This window comes from Balaenoptera ricei, chromosome 3, assembly GCF_028023285.1.
Source record: "Balaenoptera ricei isolate mBalRic1 chromosome 3, mBalRic1.hap2, whole genome shotgun sequence".
NCBI classification, from domain to species: Eukaryota; Metazoa; Chordata; class Mammalia; order Artiodactyla; family Balaenopteridae; genus Balaenoptera; species Balaenoptera ricei.
The window spans coordinates 149,098,713-149,115,100 of record NC_082641.1 but is presented as its reverse complement, the minus strand read 5'-3'; the positions used below and the strand labels follow the sequence as shown (position 1 = coordinate 149,115,100).

Here is a 16,388-nt window from a genome sequence, read left to right as displayed (position 1 = left end):
TACCTAATTTTAGAACATTTTCATTGCCCCAAAAAGAAACCGTCCACCCATTAGCAGTCACTTCCATTCTTCCTTCCTCCTCAGCCCCTGGCAACCACAAAGCTACTTCTGTCTCTGTGGATTTGACATTTCATAGAAATGGAATCAGAAAATACGTGACCTTTCTTTAGTGTCTGGCTCCTTTCACTAAGCATGACGTTTTCAAGGTTCATCCACGTTGTCACAGGTGTCAGTACTTCATTTCTGTTTATTGCTGAATACTATTCTGGGTATAAATATATATGGATATACCACATTTTGTTTATCCATGATGGACATTTGGTTTGTTTCCACCTTTTGGCTATTATGGATAATGCTGCTATGAACATCTACATACGAGTTTTTGTGTGGATGTATATTTTCAGTTCTCTTGGGTATATACTTAGGAGTGCACCTGATTTTCTTTTGACTTCTCTCCTTGAAGATCTTCGTGGACCATGAGACCACAGATCCAGTGCTTCTTCTTCTTAGTGGATCAGAAATGGTGCCCCTAAGTATCTCACCCACAGCCCCTGTCCAGTTCTGCCCATGAGGCTCTGTGGGTCCAACTTTGGAACTGAGGGAAGGCCGTCATGGTCAGTGGCTCTGTCCAGTGTTTGAGAGCTGAGCAGTGGCCACAACTAGACATGGCTGGGCACTCATGATACTTCTTGCCTGCACCTTCCTTGACTCTTGCTCCTGAAGAATCAGAACCAAATGAACTAACCTGGCTTTTCAGGCAACTTCCAGTGTTTTCTCCCTCAGCAAACTGCCTCTTCCAGGGGAGGGGGAGGGGCTGATCTGCTCAGACTCACAGATAGAACACAAGCATCTTGGCCTCCGTGGCTCTGCTCACAGTGGCTTTCACACCTGCAGCATCTAACTTCCATCCTTTCATTAAAGCCCAGCTCGAGATCCGCTTCCTTCATGAGGCCTTCCCAGAAGGCAGAGCACATCAGGTCTGCTCAGCCCTTCCGGATTTCAGGAGCACTTAGTAGGTGCAACCACAGACGTGGGTCCATCGTTCCGCACCTGACCTTGTGCTCTGCTCACTTCCCGTGACAGGATCATCCAGTGGTTAAGAGCACATGCATCAGTGTCTCACAGACTAGGGAATGGATACCAGTCTCTCTCTTACTAGCTGAGCTGTCTTTGGCTAGTTACTTGACCTTTCTGAGCCTCATTTTTCTTACTTGTAAAATGGAAAAAATAATGGTAACTACCATAAAGGATTGTTATAAGTGCTGGTCGTAGAGCATTTGTAAGCCCTGTCTTTTCAGATTGTAAGTTCCACCAGTACCAAGGGTTCTGGCTTCTACTTATTTGTATCCCTAATGATAAATTCAGTACAATGGCTCGAATACAGCTGTGCTCCAGAAAATATTTATTTATCGATCACCATTTTGTTAGAGAGATTCTCCAGTTGTTTCCAAAGATCCCAGATTTTTCTTTCCTCCCTGGCCCAAGCTGCCCGGTGGCATTTTATTAAGAGCCCAGCCTGGATGGCTCAGAGAAGCCACAGAATCTTTGGCAAAACACACGGGTTCCTTTTCCCTGGGGAAGAAGTAAGGTGATTTCTGATTGGGAATTTCATATTTTGAAATCGTAGGACAATAGAAGGTTAAAGCTGGAATAAATTTCAGGGTCATCTGGTCCAAATCTATTACTTCACAGACGTAAACAGTGAGATCCAGATAAATTAACCACCCACCCAGTCATACCGCTAGTGGGTGTAATTAGAATTCAGCTATTTTTAATTAACTCTCAAAAAATTATAAATGTAATATGCACACAGTAAAAAAAATTAAATGACTGAAAAGATTAAATAATAAAAAGTTATTTTCCATCCTACCTTGGACCCTAGTCTAATTCCTCAGAAGAAAATGTTGCTAACAATTTCCTGGATATCCTTCCAAAAATTTTTGTGTATAAACAAACATATATATAGACATCTTTTCTTAATAGTCTGCTATACTTTGCTTTTTTCTCTCATCAATATTTCTTGCAGATGTTTCCACATTAGCATATACAGATCTGCTTCATTCTCTTTTATTGCTGCATGGTCTTCTGCTCTAAGAATGTACTTTAATTGTAACCAATTTCCTATTTATAGACATTTAGCTTGATTTCAACTTTTTTCTTCTTTAGCACTGGTGCTGTAATCAACATTCTTGTTTATATATCTTTATGCATGAGAGACTGTTATGTAGTATACATTCCTAGACGTGGAACTGCTAAGGCACAGGGTCTATGCAGATATTGTTATTGTTTGTGTTGTCTTTGTTGTTTGTTTTCATAGATACTGTCAGGTTACCTTCCAGAATTCCAATCCAATTACAAGCTCCATTGTCATGGGCAAGTTACCCTGCCTCTCTGAGACTTTAGATAGTATCTAAAGGGGGTACTTATAAGGACAAAATGAGGAAATTGCTACCTAGTAAACTCCTACTCAGACTTTTTTTTTTTTTTAATTTTTTTAAAGCTACTTTTATTATTTATTTATTTATTTATTTATTTTTGGCTGTGCTGGGTCTTCGGTTCGTGCGAGGGCTTTCTCTAGTTGCGGCAAGTGGGGCCCACTCTTCATCGCGGTGCGCGGGCCTTTCACTATCGCGGCCCCTCCCGTTGCGGGGCACAGGCTCCAGACACGCAGGCTCAGTAGTTGTGGCTCACGGGCCCAGCTGCTCCGCGGCATGTGGGATCTTCCCAGACCAGGGCTCGAACCCGTGTCCCCTGCATTGGCAGGCGGACTCTCAACCACTGCACCACCAGGGAAGCCCCAGCCTTTTTTTAAAAAAATTTATTTATTTTATTTATTTATGGCTGTGTTGGGTCTTCGTCTCTGTGTGAGGGCTTTCTCTAGTTGCGGCAAGTGGGGGCCACTCTTCATCGCGGTGTGCGGGCCTCTCATTATCGCAGCCTCTCCTGTTGCGGAGCACAGGCTCCAGACGCCCAGGCTCAGTAATTGTGGCTCACGGGCCTAGTTGCTCCACGGCATGTGGGATCTTCCCAGACCAGGGCTCGAACCCGTGTCCCCTGCATTGGCAGGCAGATTCTCAACCACTGCGCCACCAGGGACGCCCCCCTACTCAGCCTTTTGATCTCAGTTCAAAACTCACTTCCAGGGGAAGCCTTCCCAGCCCGCCTGGACTAAAGTAGATCCATCCATTATTTGCCCTCATTACACCCTGTTCACAGGATTCATGACATATTTTAAGCAGAACTAATTTATTTTCTGTCTCCTCTACTGGATGTAATAAGCATCATGCAAGCAAGAACCTCATTTTTTTATTCCCTGTTGTATATCCAGTGGCTAGGATCATGTCTAACCCAACATGTACTCAGGAAATATTTGTTGAATGAGTTCATTAATGAGCCCAGCATGCCACATGTGTTCTTGTTAAATCCTCCCCAGAAACTATGCTATTGGTATTATGATTCTCCCCATTTTAGAGAACAGGGAACTGAGGCCCAGAGAGGTTGAATAACTTGCCCAAGGTCACACAGTTACAAAATGATGAAGCTGGCATTTGAATCCAAGTGTATCTGTCTCCAGAACTTGCATTCTTTTTTTTTTTTTTTTTTTAAATGATCTCACTCTCATTTTATTTATATTTCCTAATTATCAGTGAGGATAAGCACCATTCGTATGTCACTGGAGGCATTATTTTTTTTTAATTTATTTATTTTAATTTATTTATTTTTGGCTGTGTTGGGTCTTCGTTTCTGTGCGAGGGCTTTCTCTAGTTGCAGCAAGTGGAGGCCACTCTTCATCGCGGTGCGCGGGGCCTCTCACTGTCGCGGCCTCTCTTGTTGCGGAGCACAGGCTCCAGACGCGCAGGCTCAGCAATTGTGGCTCACGGGCCCAGTCGCTCCGCGGCATGTGGGATCTTCCCCGACCAGGGCTCGAACCCGTGTCCCCTGCATTGGCAGGCAGATTCTCAACCACTGCGCCACCAGGGAAGCCCCAGAACTTGCATTCTTTAACCACTCTGCTCTTCTGCTAAAATTGCTCTTCTTCTTCTTTCTTGGTTCTTGTTAGCCTTTGTCGTTGGTCGAGTTTTCCACTGGTTCATCAGATATCTTTACAGCAGAGACATCAAGAATGTCTGATCCTATAAGTTTCTTTCTCAATGGCCTTGAATTATTATTTACCCCAAATTCTTATTTTTAAAAAAAAAGGACCCAACACCCCGGGTTGCTGAAATGCAGTCAGCATACCCACCTCTGTGGTGCAAAGGCCCAGTTGCCATGGCCATTCTGAAGATGCCATTGACTCTGGGAGTAAAGGTTTCCAACTACAGATTCAGGTTGGGAACATCAGTCCAGAGGTTGTCTAGGGTCCTCAAGCTGAAGCAGGCAGGGCCGCAGAAGCTGTCCCCAAGCATGTGACCATCTTCCTGCCTGGTGGAGGCGTCCTGCCATGACCTCCCTGTGGGTAGTGCTGTGGGACTCTTCAAGGCGTCAATGAGTGCTCCCTCTGTGTCTGTGCTCCCTCTCTCATGTATTTTGCCATCACTGGTTACATTTCCCATTATAAAGACCAAGCCTGCCCTCATTCCTCCACCAATGGCTGGGAATATTCTGGAAGCTTTTCATTTCACAGGGTCTCCAGTACAGGTTTAAAAATGATCCCAAGGTGGTCTGGTGCCCAGAAGCTGATCCAGAAATGCCTAAAGACTAAGGCTGGAATTACCAAAGGCAGAGACACTTATAGCTTCCCAAGTAGAGAGAACAGTCTTAGTAGCAATCAGACAGCCACCTAAGATGGAAAAAAATTATTTGGAGCCAAAGAACACATCTGAAGCGCAACCACTGATTCCTGGACCAATCAGAGTTTCCAACATGGAGAGTCTAATTCTGCAGCCAGTCATTGAAGAGCTCCCTGTCCCACAGCCAGCAAAAGCTAACAAGGGCAGACTGTTTCTGGAGCTACATAGAGCTGTCTCCTAGATCCGAAAGGCACCCTGTTCCTAAGAGACAGTGCAGAAGAGTGAAAAGAGCTTGGGTATTGCAGACAGGCCTGTGGTTGAATCCCAGAAGACCCACTTAATAGTTAGATGGCCTTTAACAGGAACGTCAACCACTTCTCTGAAGCTCAGTTTCTTCACCAGTAAAATGGGTATATCCCAACCTAACAGGGTTATGATAAGGATCAAAATGCCCTAAGTCGACGCCTAATAAAGGTTAGTCACCTTCCTCAAAAGCTTGGATGCTAGAAGATGGATTTACAGTCTGCTATTGAGACCCCAAGATCCTTGAAGGCAGGGCAGTGTTCTGTTTTGCTTCTGAATTTCTCAAGGCATGTTGCAATAGCCTGGACTCATGAGAATTGCTCTTAAACAAAAATTCTCACTGAGTTAAACTCGAAATCCTCTCTTGGTCTTCCCTGACCATGAAAACAGATGTGAATCTCAAGGCCCAGCATCTTGAATAGGGCCTGGGAATGCAAATTTTTTTAGTCCCAAGCAGGAAACATCATTTTTCTAATTCCCAGGTCTTGTCACCTACAGAATGGCACCCACAGAGCTTCTTGCTTTTTGCCCTTTGAATCATAAAACCACAGCTCTGGAAAAGATATTAGGGATAATCTCATTGTACCTGTCCCTCCTCTGGGCAGCAGCTGGCAAGGCCAGCTGCGCTTAGTGGTGGATGCTGTTCCTGCTGATATTAAATGCATAATTAATGAAACCGTAAGAAGAAAACAAGGCGTGTTCCAGGCAGGGTACAGAGAACAAATCCATTCTCACACAAGTGAGGAGAAGGTAGGAGAACAAAGATAAGTTTGGAGAATGATCCTGTCCTTGAGTGCTTCCCACTAAATATATGTGGAAGTCTCATTCGAAAAAGAGACATTTCATTTTGTAATGTTGGCCACTTTCCCGTTTTACAAATCTTGTGGGTGTGAGAGCCTTAGGCAGTGTTGTGGTGACCAGAAAGATGCCTCCCTACTGTCCTGTTTGCTGAGGACTGACATATGCGTTCCCAGACCTGACACATTTAGGACAACCACCACCGTCATCATCATCACAACAAAATGATAATTATTGTAATTATAATGAGCTAACATTTATTAACCAGCTACCATGTTCCTGGCATTCTTCTAGGTATTTTACACGAATTAATTCACTGAATCCTCTCAACAATCCAGTGAAGTAGCTACTATTAGTGTCATAATTTGATGTTGAGGAAACCGAGGCACAGAGAGGTGAAGTAATTTGCCTAAAGCCACACAGCTCATGAGCTCAAACCTTCCATGTATGAAACCCCCACTTCTCTGGGCCACTCTCAGATGCAGATTTTCTTTCAGGAAAACTGGATAAAACCTAAAAGAATGGCATGAAGGACTAAAGCTGAGCTTCTCTTGGAAAGTACCCCCCTAAGACCATGGAGGAGAGCCAGAGTCAGGAAATCAGGTCCGAGGCTATAATTACCAACGTCCACGGAAAGAGATGAACAAACCAGTCAACAGTTTTATGGCCCAAACACTGCCTTGCCACTGGCCCCTAGGTGTGTTGTTCCGAGCTGCCCCTCCAAAAAAGCAATGGCCTTATTAACTCCCCTGATCGTACTCGTAACCAGAGCCTGCAGGCACCTGGGCCACATTTGGAAGGGGATCGAACACGTCTCCTGATTCAAACAGCCAAAGTGACATGTTTTGTTTCTGTGTCAAAGATTTATAACTCTCACGCAGACCCTGCCAAGCAGTCAACCCAATGTGGCGGTGCAGCTCTATCTCTAGCATGTGGCTGCGGTGATCTGCAGGCTCTGGTGCCAGCCCCTGCTGTGCTTTCGTCCCACCTCTGCACTGACACGCTGTGTGACTTCAGGCTATCTGCTCATCGCCTGGGAGTCTTAGTGTCCACAGCCCTCCAGTAGAGAAAATAATAAGTCATGGTAACTACCTTGTAGGGTAGTTGTAATAAGGACTGAGAAAGATAACGCCTAAAGTGCTTCTTGTGAGATCTGCACGCACAATGCTGTCAGAAAATGGCAACTATTCTTTTCATCATCATTATCATTATAGTTCAGTTGCCTGATTTAAATGCAAGGTAGTGGGAGAGAATCTTCTTCAAAGATAACATTTATTAAGTATTTATAGGCCGGTGCTGTCTAGCAGAGCGGATCTCACAGACCTCAGCCCAGGCATCACCTCCCCAAGGAGACCTACTATGAGCCAGGAACACAGCATAGACTCCCTGTGAGTACAGGTCTGCACGCTCCCGAAGCTTACCTTCTACCAGAGAAAGGAAAGAGAACGGGCATGTAGGCAAATAAGAAAGATAGCATGGAGTGCTATGAAGAGACTAGAGCAGGCTAAGTGGTGACACACAGTGGCCATGGGGTTGTTAGGGGACCTTCAGAGAGGAACCAGGCAGGGGAGGCCTCTTGGAGGAGGAAGTGTTTGATGGGAAACTGTTGGGACCTTCCTTACAAGTGAGTTCCCCTAGCAAGTGCCTTGGTACGTTCCTGTTCTGGAAAAACCCTACGAAGTAGCGAGGGGAGGTGTTGTGAGCATTTTACAGATGAGTCAGCTGAGGCACGGATGCAGTCCAGGCCTTGCCTGAGGTTCCTCGGCTGGTCAGAGGCCAGAGCCCAGACAAGAACTGAAACCCCAGACGAGCAGGCAGAAAAAGCCATCGCCCCAGCTTACTGGCCACTCCCTAAGCTTGTGCTGTGAGAGATCCTGGGGGTCAGAGGCTTCCCTGGAGGGGGGATCCCCTTTTAAGGGTCCCCTCTCTCACACCTCCAGCCAGAGGTAGCAACCTGAACTTGTCCACAAGGCTTTGAAGAGTTGGTTCTTCCTGCCTGGGCCCTGAGCAGATGTGTCGCCCTGTCTGCCCCAGGGGCATGCTTTGAGGCCCCTGAATCTCACAGAGTTCCCAGGTCTTGTCTGAGCACTAAAAGTGATTTCTGGAGGAATCAGAAAGTCACAGAAATGTACTAGTGAGCTTTATCTTTCAGTATCTGAGAATGGCTGCTTTTCTAGGCTCCAGTGAATAAAAAAGTAAAAAAAAAAGTAATACATTTTTAAAAGGTGGCATCCACTTTGACAATGAATGAATGCAAGTCTCCTCTTCAGCACAAGATACATCATACGGTCACATTTGCATATGCTGCTCAGTTGATGACTATTTAATCAAGGGCCTGGTTCCAAACGCTGAGTACTTCCCTCCCTCCCCTCTCCCCACCACCGCTCTGTGGAAACACCCAGAGACACAGGCATAGCTTCCGAGTGTTCTGGGATGTGTCTGGTGGAGCAATTAGCCCAGATTGCTGGAGCAGCCCGGCCAGGGCACTCCAAGGGCAAGTCTGGCGCCTCACACTCACCTGAAACTCAAAGTTCGTGTTTTCCAGGAACTTCTGGTTCATGGTTTCTGCAAACTTGTTGATAGCTCTCAGGAAGACCCTGGAAGAAGGGAGAAGGTCACCAGGCCATCTGAGCACGCTACCCCAGACACCCCTCCCCCATGCTTCAGACTGAAGTTCCTTTAGTTCCAAAGACCCAAGGAAGAGGTTCATTGACCCACATTAACACCTGCTCTCATTGTAGACCTGGGGCCATGTTTGCCCTGTCCTGTCTGTTTGACTTCCTTTAGAAAATCTGTATTGTCTCTTGTTTAAACTGTTACAAGCTTGTGGCAGAAAATTCATGCCATGCAGGAAGATAGAAAAATAGCCTCCTCCCAAATCAAATAAATAAAAGAACAAACGACACACCAGCAATCCTATCATCTGGGGAAAACCATCACTGACATTTTGACAAACATAATTTCAAAGGTCTCCCTAGACGTATATACACAAACGATATTATAAAGATAGCATTTTGATAAATGGGGTTAAACGATAAATTCTGTTTCACAGCCTCTTACTCAACAATAAATTGTGTGTTCCTTTCAAGCCAGTGAATTCAGATATATATCATCCCTTTTAATCACTGAAGAGCATTCTATTGTATAGATGTATCACAGTGTATTGCATCAGTCTTTTACTGATGGACCTTTACGTTGCTTCTCAGCATTTTCTGTTATAAACAGTGTTTCAGTGATCACTCTTCTATGTGTGCCTTGTACCTCCCATATACACCTCTTCTCCACTCTTCTTCTCGAGATGGTAATGCTGATCAAATCTTACATGTATTGAACATTTTGTTACCTGTTGTCAAATTGTGTTTCTTCTTAAATGTCTTCCCATCCAGCCCTTCCTCTCCTTCCTCCCTACTCTCTGGTCTTACAGCCTCTTATCTCTCACCCTTTCAACCTCTAGAGTGAGTTGCCCTATGGAACAGTTCCAATCCTGTCGATCACCCGCCTCAGTGGCTCCCCACTGCCCACAGGAGAAATCTAAACTCTTTCTCTTGACCATCAATGCTCTCCATGATTGGACCCCACCTTCTTTGCTAGGATCATTTCTCACTATTACTTTGTGCTTTTGGTTGTTTTCTGAGTTCATAGCTGTATTCTTCCTTTGTATAGAATGCTCCCTCCTTCTAATCGTTTCAGGGCAGGGTCTGCTGCATCTTTCAGGCCCCCAGAGGACAGTCAGTGCAACTGCCTTTCCAGACTTCATCATGGTCTGCGAATGAGTTATTTGTGTGACTCAGTAATGACTGTCTCCTCTGACTAGACTGTACTTTCCTTGAAATCAGAGACTCCCTCCATGATCTCATCTACTCTCCAATCTACATGCCTTTGACTCCCAAATTTTATATCTTCATCGCCGGCCTTTCCCCCGAGCTCCAGCTTGCATTCCAGCTCTCTGCTCTATACCTTCACTTGGATGACTAATAGGCATTTCAAGCATACGTGCCAAAAGCTTGACTCCTATTACCTGCCCTCTTTCTGTCGTCTTCCCATCTAAGTTAAAAACAACTCCATTCTTCCAGTTGCTCAAGGGGTAGGGGGACTTAGCATCCTCTACTCTCCTCTTCCTCTCACATCCTACACCTGACCTGTCAGCAAAACCTCTTAGCATTACTTTCAAAATATATCCAAATTCAACTACTTCTCGTCACTCACTGCCACTGACCTGAACCAAGTCACCATCATTTCTGTCCTGGATTTTTGCAGTCACCTCCCAAACTGCTACATGCCCAACTGTGGCCAAGTCTCCACTGTGTGTGTGTGTTTGTAAAATCTAAAAGGGGAGGGGCCAGATCTTCCCTGTACTACTGTCTATAATTTTTGATTAACAGTGGACAATCAATAATTTCTCTACTGAGTGGCTGGTCCAGGGAAAATGTCTATTTGGCTACCCGTGGGAAGCCAGTAAAAGGAAGTGTTTATCAGCAGGTTATTGCTTTGGGTAATAACTGGGACTCAATTCTGCATGGGAACTTCTGAGTTTAGACTGTATTGAACATACTTGAGCATCAGAAGTGTCCTGGGCTATTTACCCATTAATACCAGCCCCTCCCTGGTTGAAAGTTGCTCTTACGGACATTAAGTCCCTAGCACTTCTGGCCTGCCCTGCAGATGGGCTGAGAGCTCTCCTGTAGCCAGATAAAGCCCAGAGAATGAAAGAAGTAGGAAGCTCTCAGGATGCATGGAAAATGTCCACCGAAGCTGCAGGTATATTTTGGGTGGGCCACGAGTGTGGGAAAGGCAACTATAGCACGTGCTACATCAGGCGTTGCTTGTTAGGAAGCTGGGCTAGATGTTCATTAAACACTAAATATTTGGTTTTTGTTTTTGTTTTTTTTTTTAAAGATCAGCACTTCATTATTCGACTTTGTATAACATCCATCTGTTAGAAGCCAGAAAGAGAAAACGTACATAAAAAAGCTTTGAAAGTTACAAAACCTTGTTTAAATGTAAAGTAGCAAACAGACCTAAGACATATAGATAAAGGTGGCCCAAGGACTAATTTTCAGTAGCACTGGGCTCTCTTCTTCATCACCTCTGAAAACCTCACCTATAAATATTTGTTGAACAGAGAAGGCAGTGCATCCTCTTATCAGGATCACAAGATTTGTACACACACACACACACACACACACACACACACACACACACACAAAACTGGATGTGATTTCTGGCTTTGCCACTTCCCAGCTGTGTGGATTTGGGACATGTTAATATCGTGTCTGACACCTAAGTTTCCGTTTTTGTGAAACAGCAGCAATGTAACCCCTTTCACAGGGTCCGCGCAGGGTGTACTGGCAAATGTATGGTAAGTGCTGAGCACAGCGCCTGCCACATGGTGACAATAGTAACATGGTAGCTATGGCCGCCCAGACCCCTTTGGGTTGCTTCATTCTTCTTCCAAAGGCAGGTACCGACAGCAAAATGGACAGTCAGAGGACAAGTTGCAGCCAGCAGGACCATGTAAAGACAGGAAATACAAATCCCACAAAACCCTCCACCCCATCAGGCTGCCACAAGGTGAGATTTCTTTGGCTTTGTTATTCTGTCATTTGCTAATATGTCTTCGAAAAAACATCTATATTTTCTTCTTAAAGACTAGTATCGGATTCCCCAGATGGAAATGCATTGAGTGGCTGTCAAATTACGTATAAACATCTCAGACAGTCTAATATGATACCAGAATGAGGGGTTTTACACATTCTCAGTAGTTTGCATAACAGTTATTATTTTGATTGTCAACCTAAACCTGCCTCTGGCTCACAAAGGCCAGCCCAGTAACCAGGAATGATTAGCCCCCTGTGCTGATGGGGGGACTGGTGGCAGATAGGCGCTGAAGTAAATCAAGGCTCCTCCCTGTCTCTGGATTCTTCTGCAGCCACCCTCCGGAAATCAGAGTATCACTTAACTTTGGTTTCCCACGTATGGGTTTGGAAAAGTATGTCTTGTGTATTCTTTAAAAAAAATAACTGTACTTAAAGCCTAAGCATTAATATGTTGAAGTGGGTTAGAATGAAAACACACTCAACTTTTTCTGTTACTTTCAAAAATGAACTTGAAGTGTTGAAAACAAAGTTCATGATCAAATATCAACCTAACATTTCCTGCATTTCATGCGTGATGCTTAGCAGCCTCTAAAAAAATTAATAATAACCACAGTCATGGTTACCAACGATGTGCCAGGCTCTGCGCTAAGTACTTTGTATGGATTTCTTCCGTGTTTTTTTCCCACCTTTTTAAATTCTCACATTAACTCTCCGAGTTAGATATTGTTTGCCTTTTAGAGATGTGAGTTTAGGTAACTTTCCCAAGAACCCAGCCAACACATGTGGAACCAGGATTTAAACAAAGTTATGCTGCCTTCAGAACCTTGGTATTTAACCACCATGCTATTCTGTTCACAAAGAAATCTCTGTAATTCTGTTCAACCCAAGCTGTGAGCTCACCTTGTTAATAATGACAATGATGGGAGTCTCATGTTTTCGTGCATATAACCTGTGCCAAGTGCTCTACAGACTTTGTTTCATTTAATCCTACAAACTGAAGTAGGTGTTACTGTTGCACCCATTTAACAGAAGAGGAAACTGAGCACTGGAAAGATCAAAAAATGTCCCCACATTCACACAGCTAATAAGCAGCAGAGTCCACCCAATCTCAGGTCTGTCTTTCTTTAAAGCCTTTGCAATTAACCAGAAAGATATACTAGCTCCCCTGAAGGCCAGCCTGCATGGTGCTTTGGCACTGGGCATGCTCCTACTCATGCCCACAAGGCACAGAGCCCCTTCCCACTTAGTCCCCATTACCCTGCTGCCCTGCCCACAGCTGACAGGGCCCAGAACCAACACTTGACTCAGGCAGTCTTCCATGGGCTGACTAGAAGCCAATGGGTAATCACATGGGTACCAGTGGGGGCACCCAAGCCTGGATAGTAGTAAATCAAACCCTTTTAGACAGTTCAAAAGGAGGACAACCAGGGAGAATGCAACGAACCCTGTCCTGAGTAGAAGCCACAAGCAGATAATTCTGTGAGGAAGCAAAAGCCATATTGCAAGAGAAGTCAGCTGCCGTGAGTAGGAAGAAGCTGGCAGAAAGGGAGCTTGGTACCCGAGGATACCTGAGGTTGGTATCCTGAAAACTGCTCCACATGAAGCTCACTGCAGCCACTGGACCAGGTTCCCAGCTTCCTACCTCTCTTCATGTAACAGAACAAATCCTCATTACTGGAGGCAACTGAGAGTTCCTATGTTCGTGTCCTGAATAGACCTATGCTCCATATGCATCAGTCCTTGGATTGGATGCAGTAATGGAAGGTGCACACAGACTCCTGCAGGAGCTAGAGCAAGCCTGCGTGGGGGCACATTCCCACTCTGCTACTCTTCCTTGCTGCGGTCTTGAGCTTGTTGCTTTGCCTCTGGTACTCTCAGCTGCCCTATCGGTATGACGAGCCATGTGTGAAGATGAAATGAGATGCAGTGAATGAAGCTGGTGGCCCAGGGCCTTAGTACACAGGAGTCCTTAATAAGTGTCACTTGTGTGGTTATCATTATCCTTAACTGCCCAGCCACCTTGTAGCTCTGAGGCAGGAGGACCCGAAGCTGAGAACACTCCAGTGTGACAACCAACCCATGCCCACAGGTTGTATGATGTGAATGAAAGAGGGAACTGGAGGTGGACATGCCCTTTCCAGTGAGAATGCCGAAGGTAGAGAGAGGGCCTCCCTGAATCCCATTCCCCTTTGGGCTGTGATTCATGGGATGTACTTGATTCTACTGGTCAAAACGTGAAGATGGAGATAAAAGAGGTGGCCGGAAGAAGGGAGTCCTTATTCCTCCCCTAGAAGCAGTGACAAAGCCATTCTCCCAGAGCCTTTAAGCAGCTTCCCTCACAACACACAAGGGCTCCACGCACCGAGAGGCTAGAGTGTATCAGAGGATTCCAGCTCAGGGTCAGGGCACGGCCCACCCCAAGTGCCCCTGACCCTTCTCGAGTGATTCTGGATTCTAGTTAGGGGTGCAGCAGACTCCTGGGACTGGAATCCCGTGGCCAGCTGGACATCAGGATTAGATGTGCCCTGCTGGCTATAAAACCCATGGAGAGGCCTTCTTCTGGATGATACGTTTTGGAGGAGATGAGGTCTACAGAAAGGAAGTAGGCAGCACAAATTAATGTAGGTAGGAGAAAGGGGAAGCGGGTGTCAACGATTGTCAGCGCACTGATGGAGCCGCCAGCAGATTGCTGAGCGCTGCCCTGCTCAACTTCCCAGGGTCAACTATTGTGACCCTACTATGTGCCTAGTGCGTGCTGGAGACAATATTAGACCTTGCAATATGTCACCAGTAAGGTAGACAAGATCCAGCCCAGATGTGCCTCTTCTGTGAAATATATTGGATATTCCCAGATCATAGGAATGTGAGAACAAAATAACAGCTCACATTTGTGAAATGCTTGCTAAACACTATTCTAACTACTTTATGCATATTATTTCATTTTGATCCTCACAAAAATCCTTTGTGATAGGTCTTATTAGTACCCCATTTTACAGCGAGAAAAACGGAGTCCAGAGTGGTTACGTAACTTTACCAGAGGTAACGTAACTATAAGATGGTTCGAACCTAGGCAGTCATAAATCCTAACTTCTCTGTGCTCTGAACTCTGTGCTCTGAACTCACTACAGTTCTGCAGCGCTTGCTCATATTTCCATGGGCGTATTTACTGTCTCACCAACAAGACTGTAAGCACCCTGCCTTCTGGGGCCATGGCGTAGATGGGCTCTGGATGTCCGGGACACTCAATATGTATGTGTTGATTGATTCCATTTAGAGAAGCTTTAGGGATGCGTATAAATCCCCAACGGCCACCACTTGCCCCCTGCCCAAAATGTTGAATTTCCAGATTGAGGTGCAGACGGAGGAGGGGAAAAGAGGTTCCTAGGCATATTTTGTTCATTTACAATATTACAAAGAACTTGATCATTTAAAAATTAACCATGTCGCGTACATCAGATCTTACTGAATGTTGCATCTTACCAATAAGAAGAAGGCTCTAACAGGAGGTATTTCTTGCAGGAGACATGTCACCACGTTTGCATACACAAACAGTACACAGCTGAGGAGACATTCAAATCTGCAAAACTCCATTCCCTCCTCCAACAAGCAGACAGATAAATTATATATGACTAATACAAACATACATACGTGCACAAATAACAAGCAATAATAGGGAAATTATAGAAACAGAAAATCATAAAAATGTAAGTAACAGGGAGGGAAGGGAGGAAGGAAGGAAAGAAGGAAGGAAGAAAAGGAGGAAAGAAAAGAAAGGAAGAAAGATGTTGTAACATACAGACTAACCAACATATGAAGTTCACCTTGTCCATGTGAATGAATGGAGCTTAGGATGCATATTTTTAGAGAAGAGAAAATGACATTCTGGGGAATAGTGATCTGGGCTCAACCATGGTGTATGTTCCGTTTGTCCAATTTATGTTGAAATCTTTCATTAACTAGCTGCGTGACCTTGTGCAAGTTACCTCTTTGGGCCTCTTTAAGTTATCTGAGCCAATAAGTATGCAGTTTGCACATCCTTACAATGCACTTAATAATACAAGCCTCACTATTTTACAGGATGAAGCAGTAGAGATGAAGAACATGGGCTCTGACTGCCTGACTTCTCTGTTCTTTTGCTAGTAATACAACACTGAGTAAGTTATTCACCTATTCTGTGCTTCAGTTTCCTCAGGTATAAAATGTGGATTATAACAGTTCTACATCATAAAGTTGTTGCAAAGATTAAATGAGCGAATACATGTAAAGTATTTACAATAGGGGTGGATCTAGGTGCGTAATACATGTTAGCTATCATAACACCACACAAGATGCAACAATCGTGAAAAAAATTTCAGGTGCTCTGTAAATGGAAGGGATCACTGTGGCCAGAAGATGAAGGAAGTCTACAACCTAAGCTATATGCCTGCAGGGAGAAAAACAGTCATCTTTTCTGGTCGACACTAGGCACATGCTTCTCTACTCCAAGGCTACATTTGTTGTCTGCAATGCTCCCATTCACTGAGTTCCTCCCAGGTACCAGCACTGTGCTAAGGAGTAACTCATTCTATCCTCACAAAAAAATACCACGAAATGGATATAATTATCCCTAATTTGCAGTCAGAAAACCGAGGTTCCAAGAGGTTAAATGACTTCCCAAGAAAGAGAAGGTGGCAGAACTAAGAAGTCTGAAACCCAGGCTGTGTTTCTGAGTCTAACTTATTTCAAATGTAGAGACTTAAGTACTCAGCAGATCCTTTAGAGATACAAATGTTTCTATTTAGGAGACAATTCCATTTTCTTAGGTCCCTTAGAAAATTATATTCTGATTTTGTAGGTATAAAGAAACAAGGATTATTACATCATCTCTAGGGGCCGGTCCCCCCCAAAAAGACTAAAGTCTGTGGGATTTCAGGTAGGGACAGTCCTTCAAAGCACTTCTACATATTTCCTCCAGGATGAC

General features: G+C 44.6%; 1 protein-coding gene across 1 annotated transcript in view; it reads right to left on the bottom strand.

The window, feature by feature from the left end:
* The window catches only part of DOCK2 (dedicator of cytokinesis 2), a 385,217-nt gene that overhangs the window by 75,334 nt on the left and 293,495 nt on the right, over positions 1-16,388 (bottom strand). Inside the window, exon 28 of the mRNA XM_059917659.1 lies at positions 8,350-8,428. Within this exon, the coding sequence (XP_059773642.1) occupies positions 8,350-8,428 (79 nt within the window). The remainder of the gene's footprint in view (positions 1-8,349; positions 8,429-16,388) is intronic.